This window comes from Cygnus atratus, chromosome 26 (genome assembly GCF_013377495.2).
Source record: "Cygnus atratus isolate AKBS03 ecotype Queensland, Australia chromosome 26, CAtr_DNAZoo_HiC_assembly, whole genome shotgun sequence".
Classification (NCBI taxonomy): domain Eukaryota; kingdom Metazoa; phylum Chordata; class Aves; order Anseriformes; family Anatidae; genus Cygnus; species Cygnus atratus.
This window is the reverse complement of record NC_066387.1, coordinates 3,918,851-3,937,567: the sequence shown is the minus strand read 5'-3', so window position 1 is coordinate 3,937,567 and position 18,717 is coordinate 3,918,851. Positions and strand designations below refer to the sequence as shown.

At 42.7% G+C, this 18,717-nt stretch overlaps 1 protein-coding gene across 1 annotated transcript in view; it reads right to left on the bottom strand.

Moving 5' to 3' along the window:
* The window catches only part of RANBP3 (RAN binding protein 3), a 45,711-nt gene extending 34,753 nt beyond the window's left edge, over positions 1 to 10,958 (bottom strand). The window contains exon 1 of the mRNA XM_035568203.2: positions 10,818 to 10,958. Within this exon, the coding sequence (XP_035424096.1) occupies positions 10,818 to 10,839 (22 nt within the window). The 5' untranslated portion in view covers positions 10,840 to 10,958. The remainder of the gene's footprint in view (positions 1 to 10,817) is intronic.
* Positions 10,959 to 18,717: the final 7,759 nt, after the last annotated feature.

The window sequence follows — 18,717 nt, the reverse complement described above, 5'->3', positions numbered from 1 at the left end:
TCTGGAATGAGTGCACGTTTTCCTTTGTCCTTAATGACCTCAAAACAAGGGGTGGGTGGTGTGAAATACACAGGAAGCGAGCTTTCCTCAGAGTTCAACAAAATTATACCGTGGGCATGTGTTGTATTTGAAGACAAACTGCACATTCAGTATGCAGTCAGCAACCCTCCTCTATGCTTGCAGGGCTAGAGGTGAGTACAACATTTAAATCTGTCTTCTGGGGGAGACTGCTGTGAAACAAGAGAATTCAGGGAGGGCTGTATTTTGACTAATTTCTTTGCAGACGTTCCATCTTTGCAATTATTTAGTTCTATGAACAAGACTAGGCACTTAATAAAAACTGACACTGTAAATCTTTTTGAACTTGAAAAGATACCACAAAAGAGAAATATAAAGCCAACAAGAATTACCTCGCTTCGAAAAAAGGACAGGATCACAAAATTCTTCATACATCAGTTGCAGAATGATCAGTAAAGCATTTGGGTCAGCGTAGGAATACACAGAATAGAAGAAAAATGGGATGAGATTGTCCATTTGGGAACTGCTAGCTATTACATCGGTTTAGGTTACAAAAATGAAACTTTACCTGGCAAGCATAAAAAAAATAATCTAAGAACTCTGTGCACTTATTTGTGAGGATGGACTTTCCACCCTCCTATGAGTCTTACCCAGAGGGACAACCAAGCAAAAACACTGCAAGACTGACTTTGCAAGATTAGTATAATATTTTTGACAAAAGGTAAAAACAGCCAAGAAATAAAAACCATTACAGCATTTGTCCTGCTCTTTTTCCTTTGTTTTCTAAGTTCTTCTCTGGCAGTTCTACCCACAACACAATGCTGAATCTTAAAAATGCTTATTAATGAGGGCAATGCAGACAAGCTATTTCAAAAATCAAAAGTTATCTACAGTCAGACAAACTTAACTGCTATTCCTGTCCGAAAACCAGAGTCTGCTGAAAGGGAACGGGTTCTTCAGTTTACTCTGAAGGAACACCTGCATCCCTAGAAGCCAGGGCTCCTCTTTGATTCCCCTGGCCTCCCTATAACCTGCCTGGGGGAGGTTCCTCGTGCAGGGGGCCGAGCTTTTAACACTTTACTTCAAAGTGATTTTCCTTGTATTTTTTCTACCACACTTGGTCTATAATATTAATTAATGAGGGAGTTACAGCAGTGACTAGCACGCACTCTACCCAACTAGTTTTATCCAAGACTACCCATCCAGTCAATAAGATTCCGTATTAGTGTTCTTCCCTTTCGGAGAGCTGCCTGAAATCAAGACTTGATTGTGTAGTGCAAGACATACCCAAGACTCTTGTACCGAGTTCCAGAGATACCACAGAGGATCAAACAGAAAACAGCTACTTGTCTATTTAGTACTTAATACAGGATCAAAGCCCTGAGGCAGAAGAAAGCAAACAGTAAAAACAAAATGAAACAAACAAACAAAAACAGACCCAGAGATGCAAAGGCCACAGGAAACACTGGCTGCCTGGCAAAAGGCTACAGCAGGGAGCCAAAGAAGTTGATGCAAAGGAACAGGACAAAACAGGAGACAGGGTCTGGTGACAGAACACAGGCCTCAAAGAAAGGCACAGGGATGCCAAGAGCAGAAAACTCACAGGAACAAAAATGACCGGCTGGAGGAACCAAAGAAAAAAAAGAAAATCAAGCATTGCAGGTTGTGCCCAGCTACAGCAAATAAGGCTGGGGAAAGGAGCTAGTGAAAAACTGCAGTGAGATCTGTTAGTGAAGGCGAAAGGAGAGATAAGACTTGCGCAAGATAAGGGAGTTTCTAGGTACTGAAGGAACACCATCCTCCAAACTCAAGGTTTAGAAAGCTCCCTGTTCCTCGCTGCTTGTGAGACACTGGACAAGCTGGCAGCCGGCAGGACCAAGGGCACTACAGCAGGTAGTCGTTGCTACCAACCATGCCATTGCTTAACCAGGCACATTCCTTACTGTGAATCCTAAACTTACAGCACTGCTGAGGATGTGTGCACGTACTGCTGTACCGTTACACAATGGATACACTGTTTAGCAGAGAATACTTTCAGAAAATTACTTCCACTAAATCAGCATTAATTTTTTAGAGGTTGACTGGCACTGCACACTTCAATGACAACCGCACAATCTTAAGTCAGTTTCTGGTGCATATATACGAAGCCTTTAAAGAAATGATCGTTATTTCTCTTACAGACTTACTCCTTTGAGAAGCACAAGAGATCTGTTCTTTATATAGGGAGAAAAAAAAAGTATGGGGAGCTGTACAAAGATCATCTTTTCACTTGTTCATCATGTCCTTTCTGAAGTCTGGAAAGCAACCACAAGGCTGGCAAAGCATTTGCCTAATTCTAGCCCACAGCAAGCAAGGATTGCTACGTTGTCTAATCTGACCTCCATACCAAGCCATTGCATATTTTTCTGAGCCTTACAGTTTTGAGGAAACATTTTCAGCAGAGGCATTCATTCTTGAAGACATTACAAGAAAAGCTTTGTTACCGTTGATCATTTGTTACCTCATTTGTTAAAAAGGAAAAAAAAAACCTCCAGTGTCTAATTTCCCATTCAAATGTCTGGCTTTAACTTTCTGCTCTGATTCCTAAGCATGTTTTTGGAATGCATTTCTGTACGGTATTAATGAGCTCTAGTATTTAATGCTTTCCCTGTACCCAGGTCACCTTCCATATTGTTTTTCAATAAAGAGGACAAAACCAATCCTCAGTAGGACATGATCCACTATTTCAATATCACCCTCAAAGCAAACCCATGCTGCAAGAACGATCTTATTCTGACACATTAGCTTCAAGACCCATTTTACTCCTCCTCCTTTATAGCTGTAGCAAAGTCTACAATTGTCAACCAAGTTTCCTACAACTAGACAAAACATGGCCTCATTTTACCTCACCAAAAGTTCACACCGATGCAACCATTAAAGCTGGTGGCAACTCTAGGGGACACAAGAGTATTTTTGAAATACTGCCCACAGGAATTGTGGATGCCCCATCCCTGGAGGTGTTCAAGGCCAGGTTGGATGGGGCTTTGGGCAACCTGATCTAGTGGGTGGCATCGCTGCCTGTGGCAATGGGGTTGGAACTGGATGGTCTTTAACATCCCTTCCAACCCCAGCCATTCTAAGATTCTGTGAAATGCAAAGTTTTAAGCCTTCACTGCAGCATGAAGTGACCCATTACTAAAAACCCAGTGGATATTTCAAGTGTACGGACATAAAAACATGTCCCTTTTGAATCCATTTTTAAAGGTCCCATAAGCAAAAAGCCAGGCTAAAACTGCACACAAAAAGAAAATCGAATACTGCAGATGTCCATTTCTCCATATTGTTATCAGGCTCACGTAGTAAATCCCTGAGCAAAGCAGTGACAGAGGCAACAAAAGCATTCTTCTCCTTTGCTACAGGTTATTTAATCAGGTTATCCAGGATGGTCTTAACTTCCAAAGATGGAGGCTGTTCAGCCTCCCAGGGTGATCTCTTCTATTGCTTTACTGTTTTAGGGTTAAAAATATATATATATCCAGTCTGAACACCTCTTTCAGTTGATGACTTACATCTTGTCCTTTCAACATACGCCACTGAGAAAAGCCTGCCTCTTTTTGATAACCTCCATGTAGGCCGTGGAAAGCTCTAAATGTCGCTCTCTGAAGCTTTCCCTTCTCTAGGATGGAAAATCCCAGTTCCTTCAGCCTTGCCACAAAGCATCATGCAACCCAAGCCCCTTCCCATCTCAGTCACCCAAACGAAACTTTGAAATGTTAGAAGCCCAGACCCTATGTCACGGCAACAACTCTGAATTCCTCAGCAGCACCGCTGTAGCAAGTTCATGACAAGGCGATTTTATTTTTTAAAGCTAAGAACCACGGCATTGCAAACCTTTTCTTTTTTTTTAAATTTACCATTTAAAAGTGCAACAGCACCTGAATACACAGAAACTTGTAACACAGGCAAAAAAAAACACATACGAGTTGAGAACAACTGCCTTGACTTTAACTCATAATATATCACCTGAGACAAAAAGTAGATAATAGCTATGAACAATGAATAAGTGTTAAACGGATAAGGACAATTAGGTTGTCAATTCATGAAACAGATTCAGTGTGGTGAACTGTTATCTATTAAAGGCTTATGGGTAGACCAACAAATGAACTGCAATGCACTATAAAAATTTTATTTGTTGTACCTGCAATTCTTAATATTTAAGGCAATTTCTGAATTTTAGCTCCCAGACAAACTCCAGAGGATATTTCCTAGGAGGCAATGTCCTGAGAGCTGTCTTAAAGAGCCCCTCACCAGGATCTAGGTGTCCGTCCTTACCAGCTGCCCAGTAAGAGTTCACTTCCACACCCAGCTCTCCAGAGGCTTCTGGGGTACATTACAGTCTGGGCAGTACACCTATGAAAAACTAGAAATTTTGGATATTTCTGTCGAAGTGAGGGTTTGCTGGACTGTTTGAAATTGCTGCCCATTCCTGAAGCACAGGCTAGCTCCACTCAAGAAAACATTGGTACATCTTCTTCTAATGTTACTGAGACTGATGGCGGTACAAAGGGGAAGGGTTCCTTGGGAGGTGTCTTTCTGCATCATCTTTTTTTCTGTATATGTTCTACTTGCTTAATGTTTTGACATTGCAGTTGCAGACCCCAGGAACCAATCAACAGATACACACAATCAACAGAAGGAAGAAAACTGAGTTATCAAAAAACATAACGTACTTCCCTTGAAGTCTAAAACGTTCAGCATGCACTGGGTGGTGAAAGAGCATTTCCCTGGAAATATCCGCTCCACTTCTGATCTCCTAAAACCTGTTCCTTGAGGGAAAGACGTAACTCACTTATTATAAAGCCCAGCAGTACCATTCCAAAAGTCCAGGGAACATGGACACTGATTTTCAAGGACACGTTACAACTCACTTCCATTTCTCCAGTTTCCACCTCAAGGCACTCCAAGTTGTAAAGAAGAGTTAAATTAAATCTTCTGGGCAGCAGTGCATAGCCTTACCAATTCCTCTCTTACTTATGCTTTCTTCTAGACTCAGAATTACCAACTGCCTTTTCTCCAGGATGGTTTAACTGATTAACACAACCAAGTTAATCACTGACCCACTTGGTTCTCAAATTATGTAGTTTCAAGACAGATCTTTAGTTCAGATCTGAAGATAAGCATGTATGTCCCAAAACTGGTCTGCTTTTTCCAAGGCAGACCAACTGTCCTACTGAGATATTTTCTTTCCCACAAACTATTCCTCACTTACATCCTTACACCACTGCAAAACATAGTAGCAATCACCAAGAACACTACTAGTACATAATCTTTTCATCTTTTAAGGAAAATATAAGGGACTTCAACACTCATACGACTGGTAGCACCTCTTCCAAAAACTTCCATTCACAGCAGCTGCCACAGTGCCTGGCCACGCAAAGCTACTTAGCTCTTCCCAAGCAGAACCTATCCTTTCCAGCTCAGCTTGGTCGGAGCATACCAGAACGAGGTAAAACCAAGACAGAAATGAACAGTAAAGCTGGGTGACAAATATTCATCAAAAAAAGAATGACATAAAAGAAGGGAGAATGAAAAAAAATACCTAGGGAGGGGAGAAGCCCCAACATTTTGACACACTGATAGGATTTGAAGGAAAACTCAGCTTGTTCCTTCACACTAACTGCAGTGCTACAATATTGCTAAGGATAAAAGGAAAAGATGTTACAGAAGGTTTTCTTTACCATTCTGTAAGATTTTGGTAAAATAAGTACCAATAAAAATATTCAAAAAATAAAAACAATGGGCAATAAAAAAAGCCTATTAGTTACAAACAGAATTAAGCGTTGGATATATGGATTATAAGCATTTTCTCAGCATATTTTGCTTCCTTACCACACAAGCTGTTCTTCCTGTTTGCTTTGGTACCAGTCAAAACACAGCTATGAAATAGGGGCTGAATCCTACGTGTATACAAGCCTGCATGGTATCAATCCTGGAAAAGAACTGCATGTGTTTTCTTTATACTACATTCTGGGAGAAAAAAAGAAGTGGTAGTGACAAAATCTGTGCCAGTCAAAGAATATTAGATGGCAATAGCTTATTAAGAAGAAGGAAAAAAAATGTTATGGAAAGAAGCATGCAGGCAAAGAGAAAATATTTGATTTGAGAACACAACCGCACACTCAGACTGTTTCAATTCCGTTAAGGAATAAACTTGTATGCGGAATCAGATACACCACAGCCAATCAATTTTACAAAGACAAATGTCCTTCCAACATTCCCTGATATAATACGGTTTCATAAAACAAATATATATTTAAAAAACAGTACTCACTAAAACCATTTGTTCCTTGCTTAAAAAAGGTTATGCTGAATGGAATCAAATGTCGAATCACCGAGGCTACTAAATTTGTTTCAAGTTTAGGGACTTTCTGTCTTAAAGAAAAAAGAAATTGCACGTTAAGAAAAAAAATGCTTTTCCGTAGGTGCTGATTTACAGCCTTCACGCAGGAAGTTCCAACCACTGTGAACTCAGAAGTAACCTTCTGACTGTGATGGGTGCCAACTCAAAGTAGAAAGACAAGTTCCTTTGACTAAAGGTTGAATGAAAGGAAGATAAAAAAAAATTAAGCTCAAGGTTAAATTTAATTATGCTTATTTGAGCAGCTCAGACAGCAAAAAATGTTCTTTCACCTTAATACTACTTAAGTTACGAAAAGCAGAGCAATCACATCAGAAAGATAATATACAAATTAAAAAAGAGACAAACAGGCATTTGTAGCTTTATAAAAGGGGCTGATAACAAAACAAGACTCCTGTCTCTCCCAATAGCTATGAATAGACTGAAAGCAATGAGCAAGCTACCAAGCCGGCAGCTGATCACTGAAAATGACCCCAGAAGAAAAGTCCAATCATACCTAATGTCATTAGATCACTTACATCCAGACTTCACAAATGATGTCATAGCGAATATAACTGACAACAGGAGGGAGGGGGAAAAAAAAAAAAAAAAAAGATGCTTCTGCCTCACTTTCAAAACTCTAATAAATTGCTTTTTATGAATTAAAACATCTGATTATTTGGTTCATCTCCAAACCATTTATTTTGTCTTCTATAACATGAAGAAGGCTACTTCTACGTAGTGCTTCCACAGCTGACATGGGAATGTAGAATGCTTTTTACGTATTTAAGATGAGAAGAAATTTTGCATCATATTTGAAGCACAAACCTTTTGTGTTTTTAGAGCATGTGTTGTTTTGTTTCCTGAGCCCTTGTCGCATTAATAAATTACCCTCTGCATTAGGTCATTTTACTATTTCAGCACATACACTTCACATAAAGCAAATGCTACAAGTCAGAACTGGAAAAAAAAAGTCCCATCAATAAACAAATCACTCAGTCTCACTTTGTATCCGTTAGTGAAGAAAATTACCAAGGAGGGGAAGATATTGCTCAAAGGGTCTGTAAGTTGTAGAGACAGTAGTAAATGCCAGGTTTTGCCCTCAAAGTAGCAGAAGACCTTCCTTTCTCCAAATGTACAGCTGGAGGGAAAAACTGACACAGAAGCACCTACTGAACGGGAAACGTAAAGGAAGTCATCAAGTGTTAGCCATGAGAAAAACCTGTACCTCTTCAACAACTGAAAGGAAATAAAATAATTCATGCTCAACATGAAGAGATCATATCACCTAAAGAGCAGCTTCAGAAACAAGTTATATACCAATTACTAGTTGTATATTAACAGCAAGTTAACGAGAAGAGCATTCAGGTTTATGTGAATATAAGCCTGACAGTTTTCTAGTTCTCCATCATACAACACTGACAGATTCATGGATGCGAAGTGCCAATTTTAAGATGCGATCTGGCTAGAATACTGATGTAGAAAGAAGATCATACCAAAGACTTCAGAGGAAATTTCTAATACCATTCGATAACTATTTTACACAATAGTGACAATAACAATTGTGAATACTATTTCAAAATCCTGGTTTTCAGTGACGGTACAAATCAAATCAACCGTCAAGCTCCTCACGATGCCAATCCCCAAAGCCTGCATCACAATCTCACTAAGTCTTTGTGATAAAGTCAATCAAACTTTAAACAGCTGGAGAGCTCTTCCCCCTTCCTCCTCATTAGCTCCATGCTCACCAGCTTCACCAACAGCTTCACCAGGTGCAGTTTCACCAACACACCCGAGAAAAAGAAGGAAAGACAAGTGAATGGAAAAAAACACTGAACAATTAGATTGAGAACAATTAAGTAGTTCTGGGAACACTGGAGCTATGAAGAAATGCATCACAGAAAGACTGTCCATGAGAATAGTTTGAAGACTTAGAGGACATGGAATGGTTACTTGGAGACTACTGACATCTCAGTGCTGGTTTAAGAAAGACAATGGAGTAAGAAAAGAGCAGTCAGCACCTAGAAGGTAAAAGTAACCTGTTGGAAAAGAATGAATGAATTGAAACAACGGAATGCCATGATAAAAGTGACAGGTTAAAAATGCTACGTATTAGTGAGCTGCAAGGACATAAGCAGAACAAAATGGCACTTCTCAAGGCCAGAAGGTTTGTTGCAGTAACCAGACAGATAAGATCCCAAGTGAGCTTCACTTGCATGAACCAACAAGAAGAGCTATTGCTTAAGCATGCTAAGCAAAAACATTCCGCAAAAATGACAGAAACCACCTTCTACGTACTTGTGCCTATTATGCGTCAAGGAATAATTAGCTTCGCACTTCATAATGAAGTATGATTGAGACAGCACTGCTGTACAAACCAATCAAGATTAAGGAATATTAAGAGCTTTGTTTTAATCAAGCTTGGTTTGTGAACATGAACGTTTAGCTTTCAAACACTTAAAACAAAAGAAGATTAATACAAAGTAGATCAAAGAATTATCAGTATTGAAACAGTCATTATTTATATTCAATGAAAATACGCAGTATGGGGAAAGAAAACATTCACCTACAGTCCTGGAAAAGTCGAACACTGATACGTGTAAGAATGAGGAGGAAATGGTCAAAGTCACCTGAGAGTATCACTGCAGTATCAGAGACAGCAAATAATGCAAGTAGAAAGATCACAGAATCCACTGACTTCCAGCAGACACCAGTTCCAGAAAGTACATTTGTCTGCTCCGGTATACCAATAATGGATATGTCAAAAGTGGAACTGAAGGAAAGAAAACTAACACCGTACAATGACATCAGAATGAGCTGAACAGCCAATAGTTCAGAAGAGATCTGATCTTGCTTAACTTTAAGGCAGTTTAAATCCCATTCTTATTGAGAGAAGAAACACAACAGGGAAGGATGAAGATAGCAACTCTGGAAGGAGATGCGAGCACAAACTAAAGAGATTAGCAGGTGAGGGAAATCACTGAAGTCAGGAAAGGGTCTGAAGGGGAAGAAGAGAGAGAAAGATGAAAAAGTACAGATGATACCACATTAGGATTTTTTTTCCACCACAGGAAGTCTACAAGATTCTGCAGAAATACAGAGATAGGAATATAAACACAAGGTAAGTCAGCATCAAATGATGTAATGAACACTGGTAATTTAGAATTCACTTTTCAGCTTAGTATTTCCCACTAGAACAGGGAGGTAAAGTGAGGGACTCACACAAATTAAGACAGCCACTCCCAAACTTTGGGTGCTAAAAAATACAACATGCCATCAAAATTTATTACAAGGTTTTACATACTGTCAGCAAATTTCTCACCAATAATCAGTACATATTTGACTATTTACTACAGCCCTCAAAACTATTTATCATGCCTCTCTGTGCACTGACAGCACATCTTCAGCTTGGGAGCCAACAGCTCAAGACATGCTGCATCAGAGGATTTGTCAAATAACTTCAGTGTAATTATGTGGTTAGCTGCTGGTAGGATTCCTCTTCAAAAGCTACACCTACAACAGATATTTGCTTCCTAGTGTTTAAATGTTAATATCAGAAGCGTAAATGCAACTGGAACAAGATCTCAGGTATCAGAAAAACTCTTCACAGAAGGGGCTACGCACATTTTCATTTGCCTCCTTCAGAGATTCACCCCCTCTATTAGCCCAAGACAAATAATGAGAAATAGACAGTTGAGAACAAACTTGGTTTTACTGAGACTTCAAGGGGAGTTATTCTCAAACGCAAGCTGCTGGTGCCCACTGTCAGTTAAGCAAGTCTGCACACCTTGGAGCAGAACCCTCAAAACCTACACTAGCACAGCCCAGGTTACCCTAGGCTTTAGAGAGAAAAAAAAAATAAAGATGAGTTCTTTATTTCAGAAATTTTTAAGCTGAAGAAAAAACTATTACACTTCGCCTAGTGCTACCCAGCAGCCTCCGTCACCCCCTTCGCTGGGGCATGGATTAACGAGCACGGCAGCCAAGGGAGCGCTGTTAACACCCGCAGGCTGCGGACGGCGGCCCCGAGGAGCAGCGGGGAGCGGCGCGGGGGCCCCGGGGCACGGCCGCTGCCTGCGCGCAGGAAGTGCGGGAGCTGGGACCCGGCGGCCGCCGGTGCCACCGCCCGGCGGGAGGCGGCCGCCGGCGCCGCCTCACGGGGCGCAGCGGGACCGGCGGGCGGCCCGGCCGGGAGCTCCCTTTGTCCGGCCGCTCGCCCCGCCGGGGCCGGGGCACGGAGAGGCCGCGGGGAGGGGGCACTTCCGAGGGCAGGCCCGCCGCCGGGCGCACCCCCCCCGGGAGCGAGGCGCGGAGCCGGGGCCGGGCTCGGAGCCGGGAGCGCGGCGGCCCCGCGGCCGAGCCGGCGGCGGAGCGGTGACGGGCCCGCGGCCGGCATCGCTGCGCAGCGCCAGCGCCCGCCTACCTTCGTTCGCTAGGTCCGCCATTTTACTTCCTCAGTCACGCCCAAGATGCATCGCGCAGCCGGACGGCCTCCACTGCCAGCCGGCCCCGCCTGGCGGCGCGTGCGCCACCTCACGGCCGGCTCGAGGCGGCACCGCGCGTGCGCCAGCGGGCGGATGGGGAGGAGGGGGGGGGATGGCGGCGGGGTGGTTACCGGCTGCTGGGCGCTGCCGCGCGTGCGCAGCGGCGGGGCGGGGCGGGGCGGATGCTTCAAGACCAGCGGCCGCCTCAGAGCCGCCAGCCCAGGACTGGCGGCAGAGGTTGGGTGTGCTGCTCTCGAGTCCCGGCTGAGCCTGCGGGAGGTTGTGGTGTGCGGGGCTCCCACTGAGCTTGAGCGGCCACTTACCCTGCTGCCCTTGTCTTCCTCTGGCACCCGCGGTCCTTCGGGACTGGCTTGCAGTTAATCTTTATATTCTCCGGTCAGCCTCCGTGGCTTCCCATAGCTGTAGGGTTCTGAAGTTCAGTTCAGAGTTAAATGGCCCTTTAACTTCTATTACTGCTTTCATTAGTGCTCCACGGTTCTGGTCTTGTGGGATTTATTGGACATTAGTTCTGCATTCAGTTGTGACTGTATAAACCTTGCCTGAATCTGCCATAGCCCCTTCTCCAGACTGAGGAATTCTAATCATTAATTTCTTAAAAGACTGCTTCTCCATCCAAAAAAAATCATTTTTTATCAATCTCTGTGAACTCTAAACCTACTCTCATTAATGTGGCATTGACTAGGTTTCTACTCCAAAGAAAGGGACCCGGTAGCAACAACTAGCTCAGAGGGAGACATCTGGGGTTGCGCTACTTCACTCATACCCTTAATGGTTGTTCCAGTGTGGTGGCACAATGTGAAAACTGCATTCATAGATCCTGATTATTTTAAGGTATCACTCGCAAGCCATCGTACAAACATAAAGCAAAATCCAAATGGCTGGCTCCTGATCTCTGTTCCACGTACTCTGTATACAAGCCATCTAGTTTCACTGCTGGGAATTTTTTCAGTCAGGAATACGACAGCAGAACTGGCAAAAGTTGGTAAAAATAAATGAATGGTGCTAATTTAGAAAAGTTATAGGATATCTGTCTAAGTCAGTCAGTTGTTAGTAATCGTTGAAACTTTTCTGTAGATCAGAAATACTCAAGATTGGCTGTCACCAATCACCTCCTTATATTCCATGTCCCTTAGCAGTTTCCAGGAGGATCTGCCCCATGATCTTGCCAGGTACAGAGGTGAGACCGAGTGGCCTGTAGTTCCCCAGGTCTTCCTTTTAAAAATGGGTTCCCCAGGTCTTCCTTTTTAAAAATGGGGCTTATGTTTCCCCTCTTCCATTCAGTGGGAACTTCACTGGACTGCCACAGCTTCTCAAATACGATGGACAGCTTAGCAACTACATCTCCCAGTTCCCTTAGGACCCATGAGAGATATGATGATGTATCTCATCAAGTCCTATGGACTTGTGCACCTTTAAGTTCCTTAGATTGCCTCACACCTGATCTTCTACACTGGGCAGTTCATCATTCTCCCAGTCCATGCGTTTGCCTTCTGGGGCCCGGGCCATGTGGCTACAGATTTTGTCGGTGAAGACTGAGGCAAAAAAGTCGTTGAGTACCCCAGCTTTATCCATATTCCGGGTGACCAGGTCTCCCACTTCCTTCCAGAGAGGGTCCACAATGTCACCAGTCCTGCAACCATCCATTGATTTGCCAGATTCAACTGGCCCTTTCAGTCCCCTTCCCTTTGACTGGCAGAAAAAGCTACCTGTGCTCCCGAGTCTTTTCGTGCTGCTCCCAGGGCTCTGTAATCCCACATGACACTGCTCAGACTGCTCCTGCCTGTATCACTGGTGCCCACGTGAAACAGCAGCAACAGATAATAATAGTACTTAGGCTGTACAAGGCTTGGCAGTCTCTTGGTGACAGCCCTGATACGGGCCCCCAGTAAGCAGAAGACTTGCCTCAAGAGTGGATTGGGTCAGCAGAAGGACACCTCAGTACCTCTCAGAAGAGAGTCTCCTGCTGCTATTCTTAGTGGGTCTGGTTGTTATATGGGGAGCAGACCAGGCTGCCTTACTCAGTTCCAACCCCGTGCCATGGGTCTTTCCTTTTCCATCTGCAGAGGGGTGAAGCAGTTCTGTAAGGGCACCTTAGGCTTTGGGGGAAGACTCTTCCTCCTGCTCGTCCTCGTTGTTGTCAACTTCCACTCTCTGGTGTTATTGCCCCCTCACTCCTCCTGTGAGTGCTGGTGAGGAAGTCTAGGGGTGCTTGGCCGTGGGCTGTGGGTCCAGCTGTCTAACTCCTCCTCAGCTTCCCTGTTCCCGGGTTTTCAGTATCTCCATGCACCAGTTCTCTGAGTCTCTCTCATAGGTTTGGACACAGTTGGAATAGACACAGTACAAGCAATGTAAGCCTTTACCCTACCCATTTCTGATTACGTCTATTGGATACAGTTGGACTATTTCATGAATGAGTAGTCCCCATGACAACTTACTGTGTGGTTTCTGAAAAGAGCCCCAGAGCAGGGGCTGAAAAACCTGGAGGACACACAGCGAGGCTTCAGAAATGTTTGGGTTAGGCCTCTGCAGGAACATCTCCTTTCTGGAGCTAAGAACATGAAAGAGATTTGGAAAATTATTGTTTGTCTAGAAAAAGTCCCAGATCCTCAAAGTTGCTGAGCTCACTGACTTCCATGGGGATTAAGCATCTAAATTCTGGAGAGGATCCAAGACTTAAAATAAAATGGACTCAGCAGAGAAAATCATTCAACAAAATTAATAATAATTAATTAATTATTCTGTGTTTAGTGTAGAGTCTGATTACAATGTATTTGAATGCAAAGCACAGTGCCTATAAGGAGGCTCAAAAGGGAGGCTGGACAGTTACCTCTTCAGTAAGGACAGTCACATCTGCTCCTAAACAGGAAAAAAGTTTGAAAGGACAGAGCTGCCATGACTGTCTATCAAACATCCTGTTCACAAGGCAACTGTGAAAAGCTGAACAACCTTAATGGCCACTCGATGTAAAATTTTGAGCAGTAGTCTTATACACAGGAACGGGATTTTCCTCAAGAGGGGTAAAGCTACAGCTGCACTCAGACTAAATCCAGCTTTTCAGAGACTAAGTGCAACTTTTGACTTTCTTCTTCACAGAGAATAAAACCTGCTCCTCCTCAGTCGGATGGAAGAACCCTGGCTTCACATGCATTATACTTCAGGCTTTTTCCAGCACTTATGAAAGTGACAAATGTACTTGTTTTTATAGAAGATAATGTTTTAAGCACTACACGTGGACTAAATCCAAGAGCGAAGGGAGCTTCAGCTTTTGTGAAGGAGAAAGTAAAATGATCCAGTGAAACTGCGAATGCAGCCAGTCAGTGCAGTTTTCTGAAATTCCCGTGGTAATTGTAAGTCCTTCCCAAATGTTACATTCTGGTTCTTCACTTCTTTTTTCCAGTTAATGGGGGTATTGCAAAATAGAGACTAGGATTCCTTTTCAAATGAAAATGTTTATTTTCTATCTGAATTGTCATAATGAAATGCACTGCAGGCCATTTATTAGGATGTGTTATCTGGGTTAGGAACACAATTCACTGCAGTACCTTAAGAGCTCTCTCAACTTGGAAAGTGACAGGACCAACTTTATCACCCAGAGAAATGAACAGATGCCTTTATCTGAAAGTGTAGGTTTTCTGTTAAAAGCATCTGAATGAAATAAGTAGCTGATATGGCTCAAAGAAACCACCACAAAGACAAGAAAATATCCAGCAAGCAGCTGGATATTGAACAGCTTTATAAGATTTTATCATTCTGTGCATGTCCACTGTCAGTTTACAGGGCTAGGCATTACTGCTGGCAGCTGTGTGATGTCCAAACCTAGATGATGTCTAGCCCTTGGCTGTGCCTCTTCACTGGATAATTGGATCGTGCTTGGTGCACGCAATTTGCAGAAAATTTAGCTGAAAATATTAGCATGTCTAATCTCATGAGAACCGTAGTTTTCACGCATATACAATGTGGCTGACTTAGCTCCAGTTTACATGGAACTAAGTCCCTGTCCCAAAGCAGACATGCCCTACAAACTGAGGAAATCACTCATATTGAATTGGTGTGAGAGTTAATTGCCCATTATTTAAGTATCTAAAACCCAGAAATTATATTTTGAACTTAAGCACTTAGTCTGATACACTTATCCATCACAGAAATTTTCACTTCAGAGCATCAAAGCCTGTTAAACCTATAGGAAACTGCGAACATGCTTTTATCATGGAAATGTTGGGCAACTTTAATTATAGGCACTATTGTACTGTGCTTCTCTAATGAATACATGGTACTAGCATAGTGGGTGGTGTGACCTAGTTAAAGGAAGTGATTTAGCAAGAATTTACCTCTGAAAGTTACACTCACTAGACCTTAAGAGCCAGCAGGTCACAGTGTGTTCTCTATTCATGTTCTAATTAGAGCCCATACTTCGCCGGCATCATTAACACAAGAGAAGAAAATTAACAGTTTTACCTTATCACAGTTTGGAGGCCAGATTCTGATTTAATTTACCTCCAAGTAAGTCTATAATAATACCAGGGTAAATGTGATTCTGGCACTTTATTATTTCAATAAAAAGTAAACTCCACCCACACCAACTTTACAGTTCCTGTGACTTTTAGAAATTAATTACAAGAGGTATCTGTACCCTGTGAGCTTGTCAACTTGCTGATATAACTAGAATCTATTTTGGGTGCATGCCATTAAGATACTATAAATGCCGTGCTTTCTGATTAGTACTATTGTTAGGTCAGCATTTCTAAAGGGACATGGCCTAAAAGTCACTATGACTTTGACAAATTAAATATTTTTCCATGGCAGAGTGCTCTCTCTCTCTCTCTCTCAAAAACAACAACAACGAAAAAAACCACAACCACCCTGTTTGGACGCTTTTTTCTTCGGAGACTTTGTAATTTGAATGAGCTAGGACCCTTGAAAGATTTACACAGTGTTGTGCTTTGTAGCATGATACTAATAATATCACTTGGCATTTTGATCCATAGATGTAAGCACGCAGCAGCAGTATAGGAAACATAGGCTCCAGAGTGAAGACAGCACCACGGGTGATCATGATCTCATTTCCAGTTCTTACCTCTCTACCACTGCCCTGGACCAGAAGACAGTCACGCTGGATGTGCACACCATGTAGGTCAGTGGATGCACCACCTTTTCTGCTGCTGCTGGATCAAGCAGAAAGTTGTACAAGAGGTCTCCATAGGCGCCTTCTACCAGCACTTGTATGATTTGTAATGATACAGTGACCATTATAAATTGGGAGTTCTATCCAGGACACTAAGTCAGATTCTGCTCAAATTGATCCAGTCAAACACCTCTTTTTTTTGCTGGTCTCTGCTCTGTTGGACTGATTACTCATGGTACAAGACAGCTGGTGGGAACAAGCAACCTCTGGAAGGATAGGACTTCCCTTTTCATTTTTTCAGCAGCATGGTTTTATGTTAAACTCAGTTGACCTATGTCACAGCAAGTGGTAGCAGTTCACAGCCTTTCCCAGCTGGTAGAACCATTTCTGTGGATCTTCTGGACCCACTTCAGCACAATGTTTTGTTAGAATCCTGATCCCTCTCATGACTGCTGATACCTCCTGTGGCGTGATGACCCTTAGCCAGAAACCAGTGAGTTAAAGACATTGGGTTATTGAATAGCTGCTAAGCTACAGATTTGCAAACATTTCCTTGCTGGAAATTATAACAATTAAGAAAATGCGTCTGGTGGACTGACTTCAAGGCACCTGCAACTGTGAAGGCAGTAGTTCATCCCTGAAAACTAATAGCTGTGTATAAGTTAATGTGAGCATCCTTAACACCCTAACAGTGACATTAGTTACCACCATTAGTGTTTTCAGAAGTTCTGACTCAGCACATGATCTCTTATCAAATATTTACTTCCCACTTAGCGGAGACGGTGAGCCACAGAGCCTTCCCCAAGGAAGGAAAGTCTTCCATCTTTCTCCATCTGTAAGGAAAGTAGTCATCTGACAGTTTTGAGGAAGTCCATATGAGAAACCAACCACATAACTAGCCTACACCTACTCTTGTCTTTGGCATCTGGTACAGTTTCAGTAAACTTTCAGGCCATTATTAAATTCAATTGCTTCTAATATCCTCATCTGCAAGGATTCACAATGGTTTCAGTGGGACCATCTGCTTGCCACCGTGAAAGGATCAATAAGCCGTACTAATGGATTGGTTCAAATGGGCGAAGCTACTCACATGCTCAATGCACTGCAGAACTGAGCCTGGCTCATAAAAAAGAAGGGAAGAGCTTGGGACTTGCTCAGCATTTCCAGGAACTGCATGCGAGTTCAACTGCAGATCCTGTAACAAGATGGGACAATGCACCACTGACATGAAGGAGAATGTTTTTGTGTTACTTACTCCGCATGTAACAAACAGCCCAGCAACAGCTGGATGAAACTCTTGAGAGTTTAAACTACATCTGCACGTGCTCCACATCTGGAATACAGAGAGCTTCTAGCCAGCCACACTCATCAAATCCTCTAGGAACAAACAGGTGCTGCATGGATATCAGTGAGCTTCAGTCAAGGAGATTTAAAATGTGTTTGGCTGTACATTATGCATATGGCCAGTTACAGACCATTTGATGAGCAGATCCTGTAGGTAAGTCATTTCATCATTAATAATTATCTGCACATGACTGAAGTTAAAGGAAAATATGTGAGTGTGAGGGGGGGAGAAGAAGAAAGTAGAGGAGCAATTTTCTCTTCATATCTTCTTAAAAGAGGAAAAGAAATGTTGCAAACCTGTTTCCTTGTAGGCACAGTTATTTCAAGATCAGGATTACTTTTTTTAAACTTCTTTGATTAGTTTTAACTGAGACCTACGGACAGGTACCTTGAGAAACTGTAAAGTCAGAAGAGACCCTTGCATATCCAAAGTCCATTAAAATTCATATGTTTAAGTCCTTCTTTTATATTCAGTAACTAAAGCACTAAAGCACTATATTCAGTAACTAAAGCAATTAATGGTACCCTAAAGCACTCCTTCTGGAGAGAAACCATGCCTCTCACCATCAGATCCTTACATCACCAAAGCTGCAATATCTGCTTCAAAACACCAATACCCCAACATAACACTGTTATACCCATTTCACCACCCCACTCCATCCACGACCCATCACTACAGTGTCTTCTTCACTACCGCTTACACACCTGCCCCACACCAATCACCATCATTTTTGCTTCACCCCTTACTGCATCCATCACAAGATCATGTACCTCTGTCTTAGGAAAAAAAGCTTAATGCAGACAAAGGTGCATTGAGATGTTTTTGAAGCAGGTATACTGGGTTGCTGCCTTCCAGTTTTATCCACTGGGCCTTTGCTGCTCAACTAAGCCTGTGGCCTTTTTTTGAGACATCAGAGTATCAGAGTCTCCTGGCAGTAGCTACATATGCACCAAGGCCTGGAGGTCTCCAGTCCCCATTCCCAGCCAGAGCAAGGCCAACTTCAAAGCAAGATCATGCAGCTCAGGGCCTTTCCATTGAGTTTTGAATACCTCCAAGGATGGCGAGCCCCACCACTCCTTTTCATAGAATCAGAGAATCACAGAATGGCTTGGGTTGGAAGAGGCCTTAAAACCCATCTATTTCCAACCCCCCTACCATGGGCAGGGATGCCTCCCACTAGATCATTTGTTGTTGTTGCTGTTGTTTTAAAACAAACAAACAACAACAACAAAAAACCTCTTAACTTTTAGTTCCATATTCCTGGGGTCTCTGCGAAGTCTAAAGACACCAGCACCCACTAGATGGTAGTCTAGGATAACAAGAAGGAGGCTTCATAGCCCCTAAGAGCAGC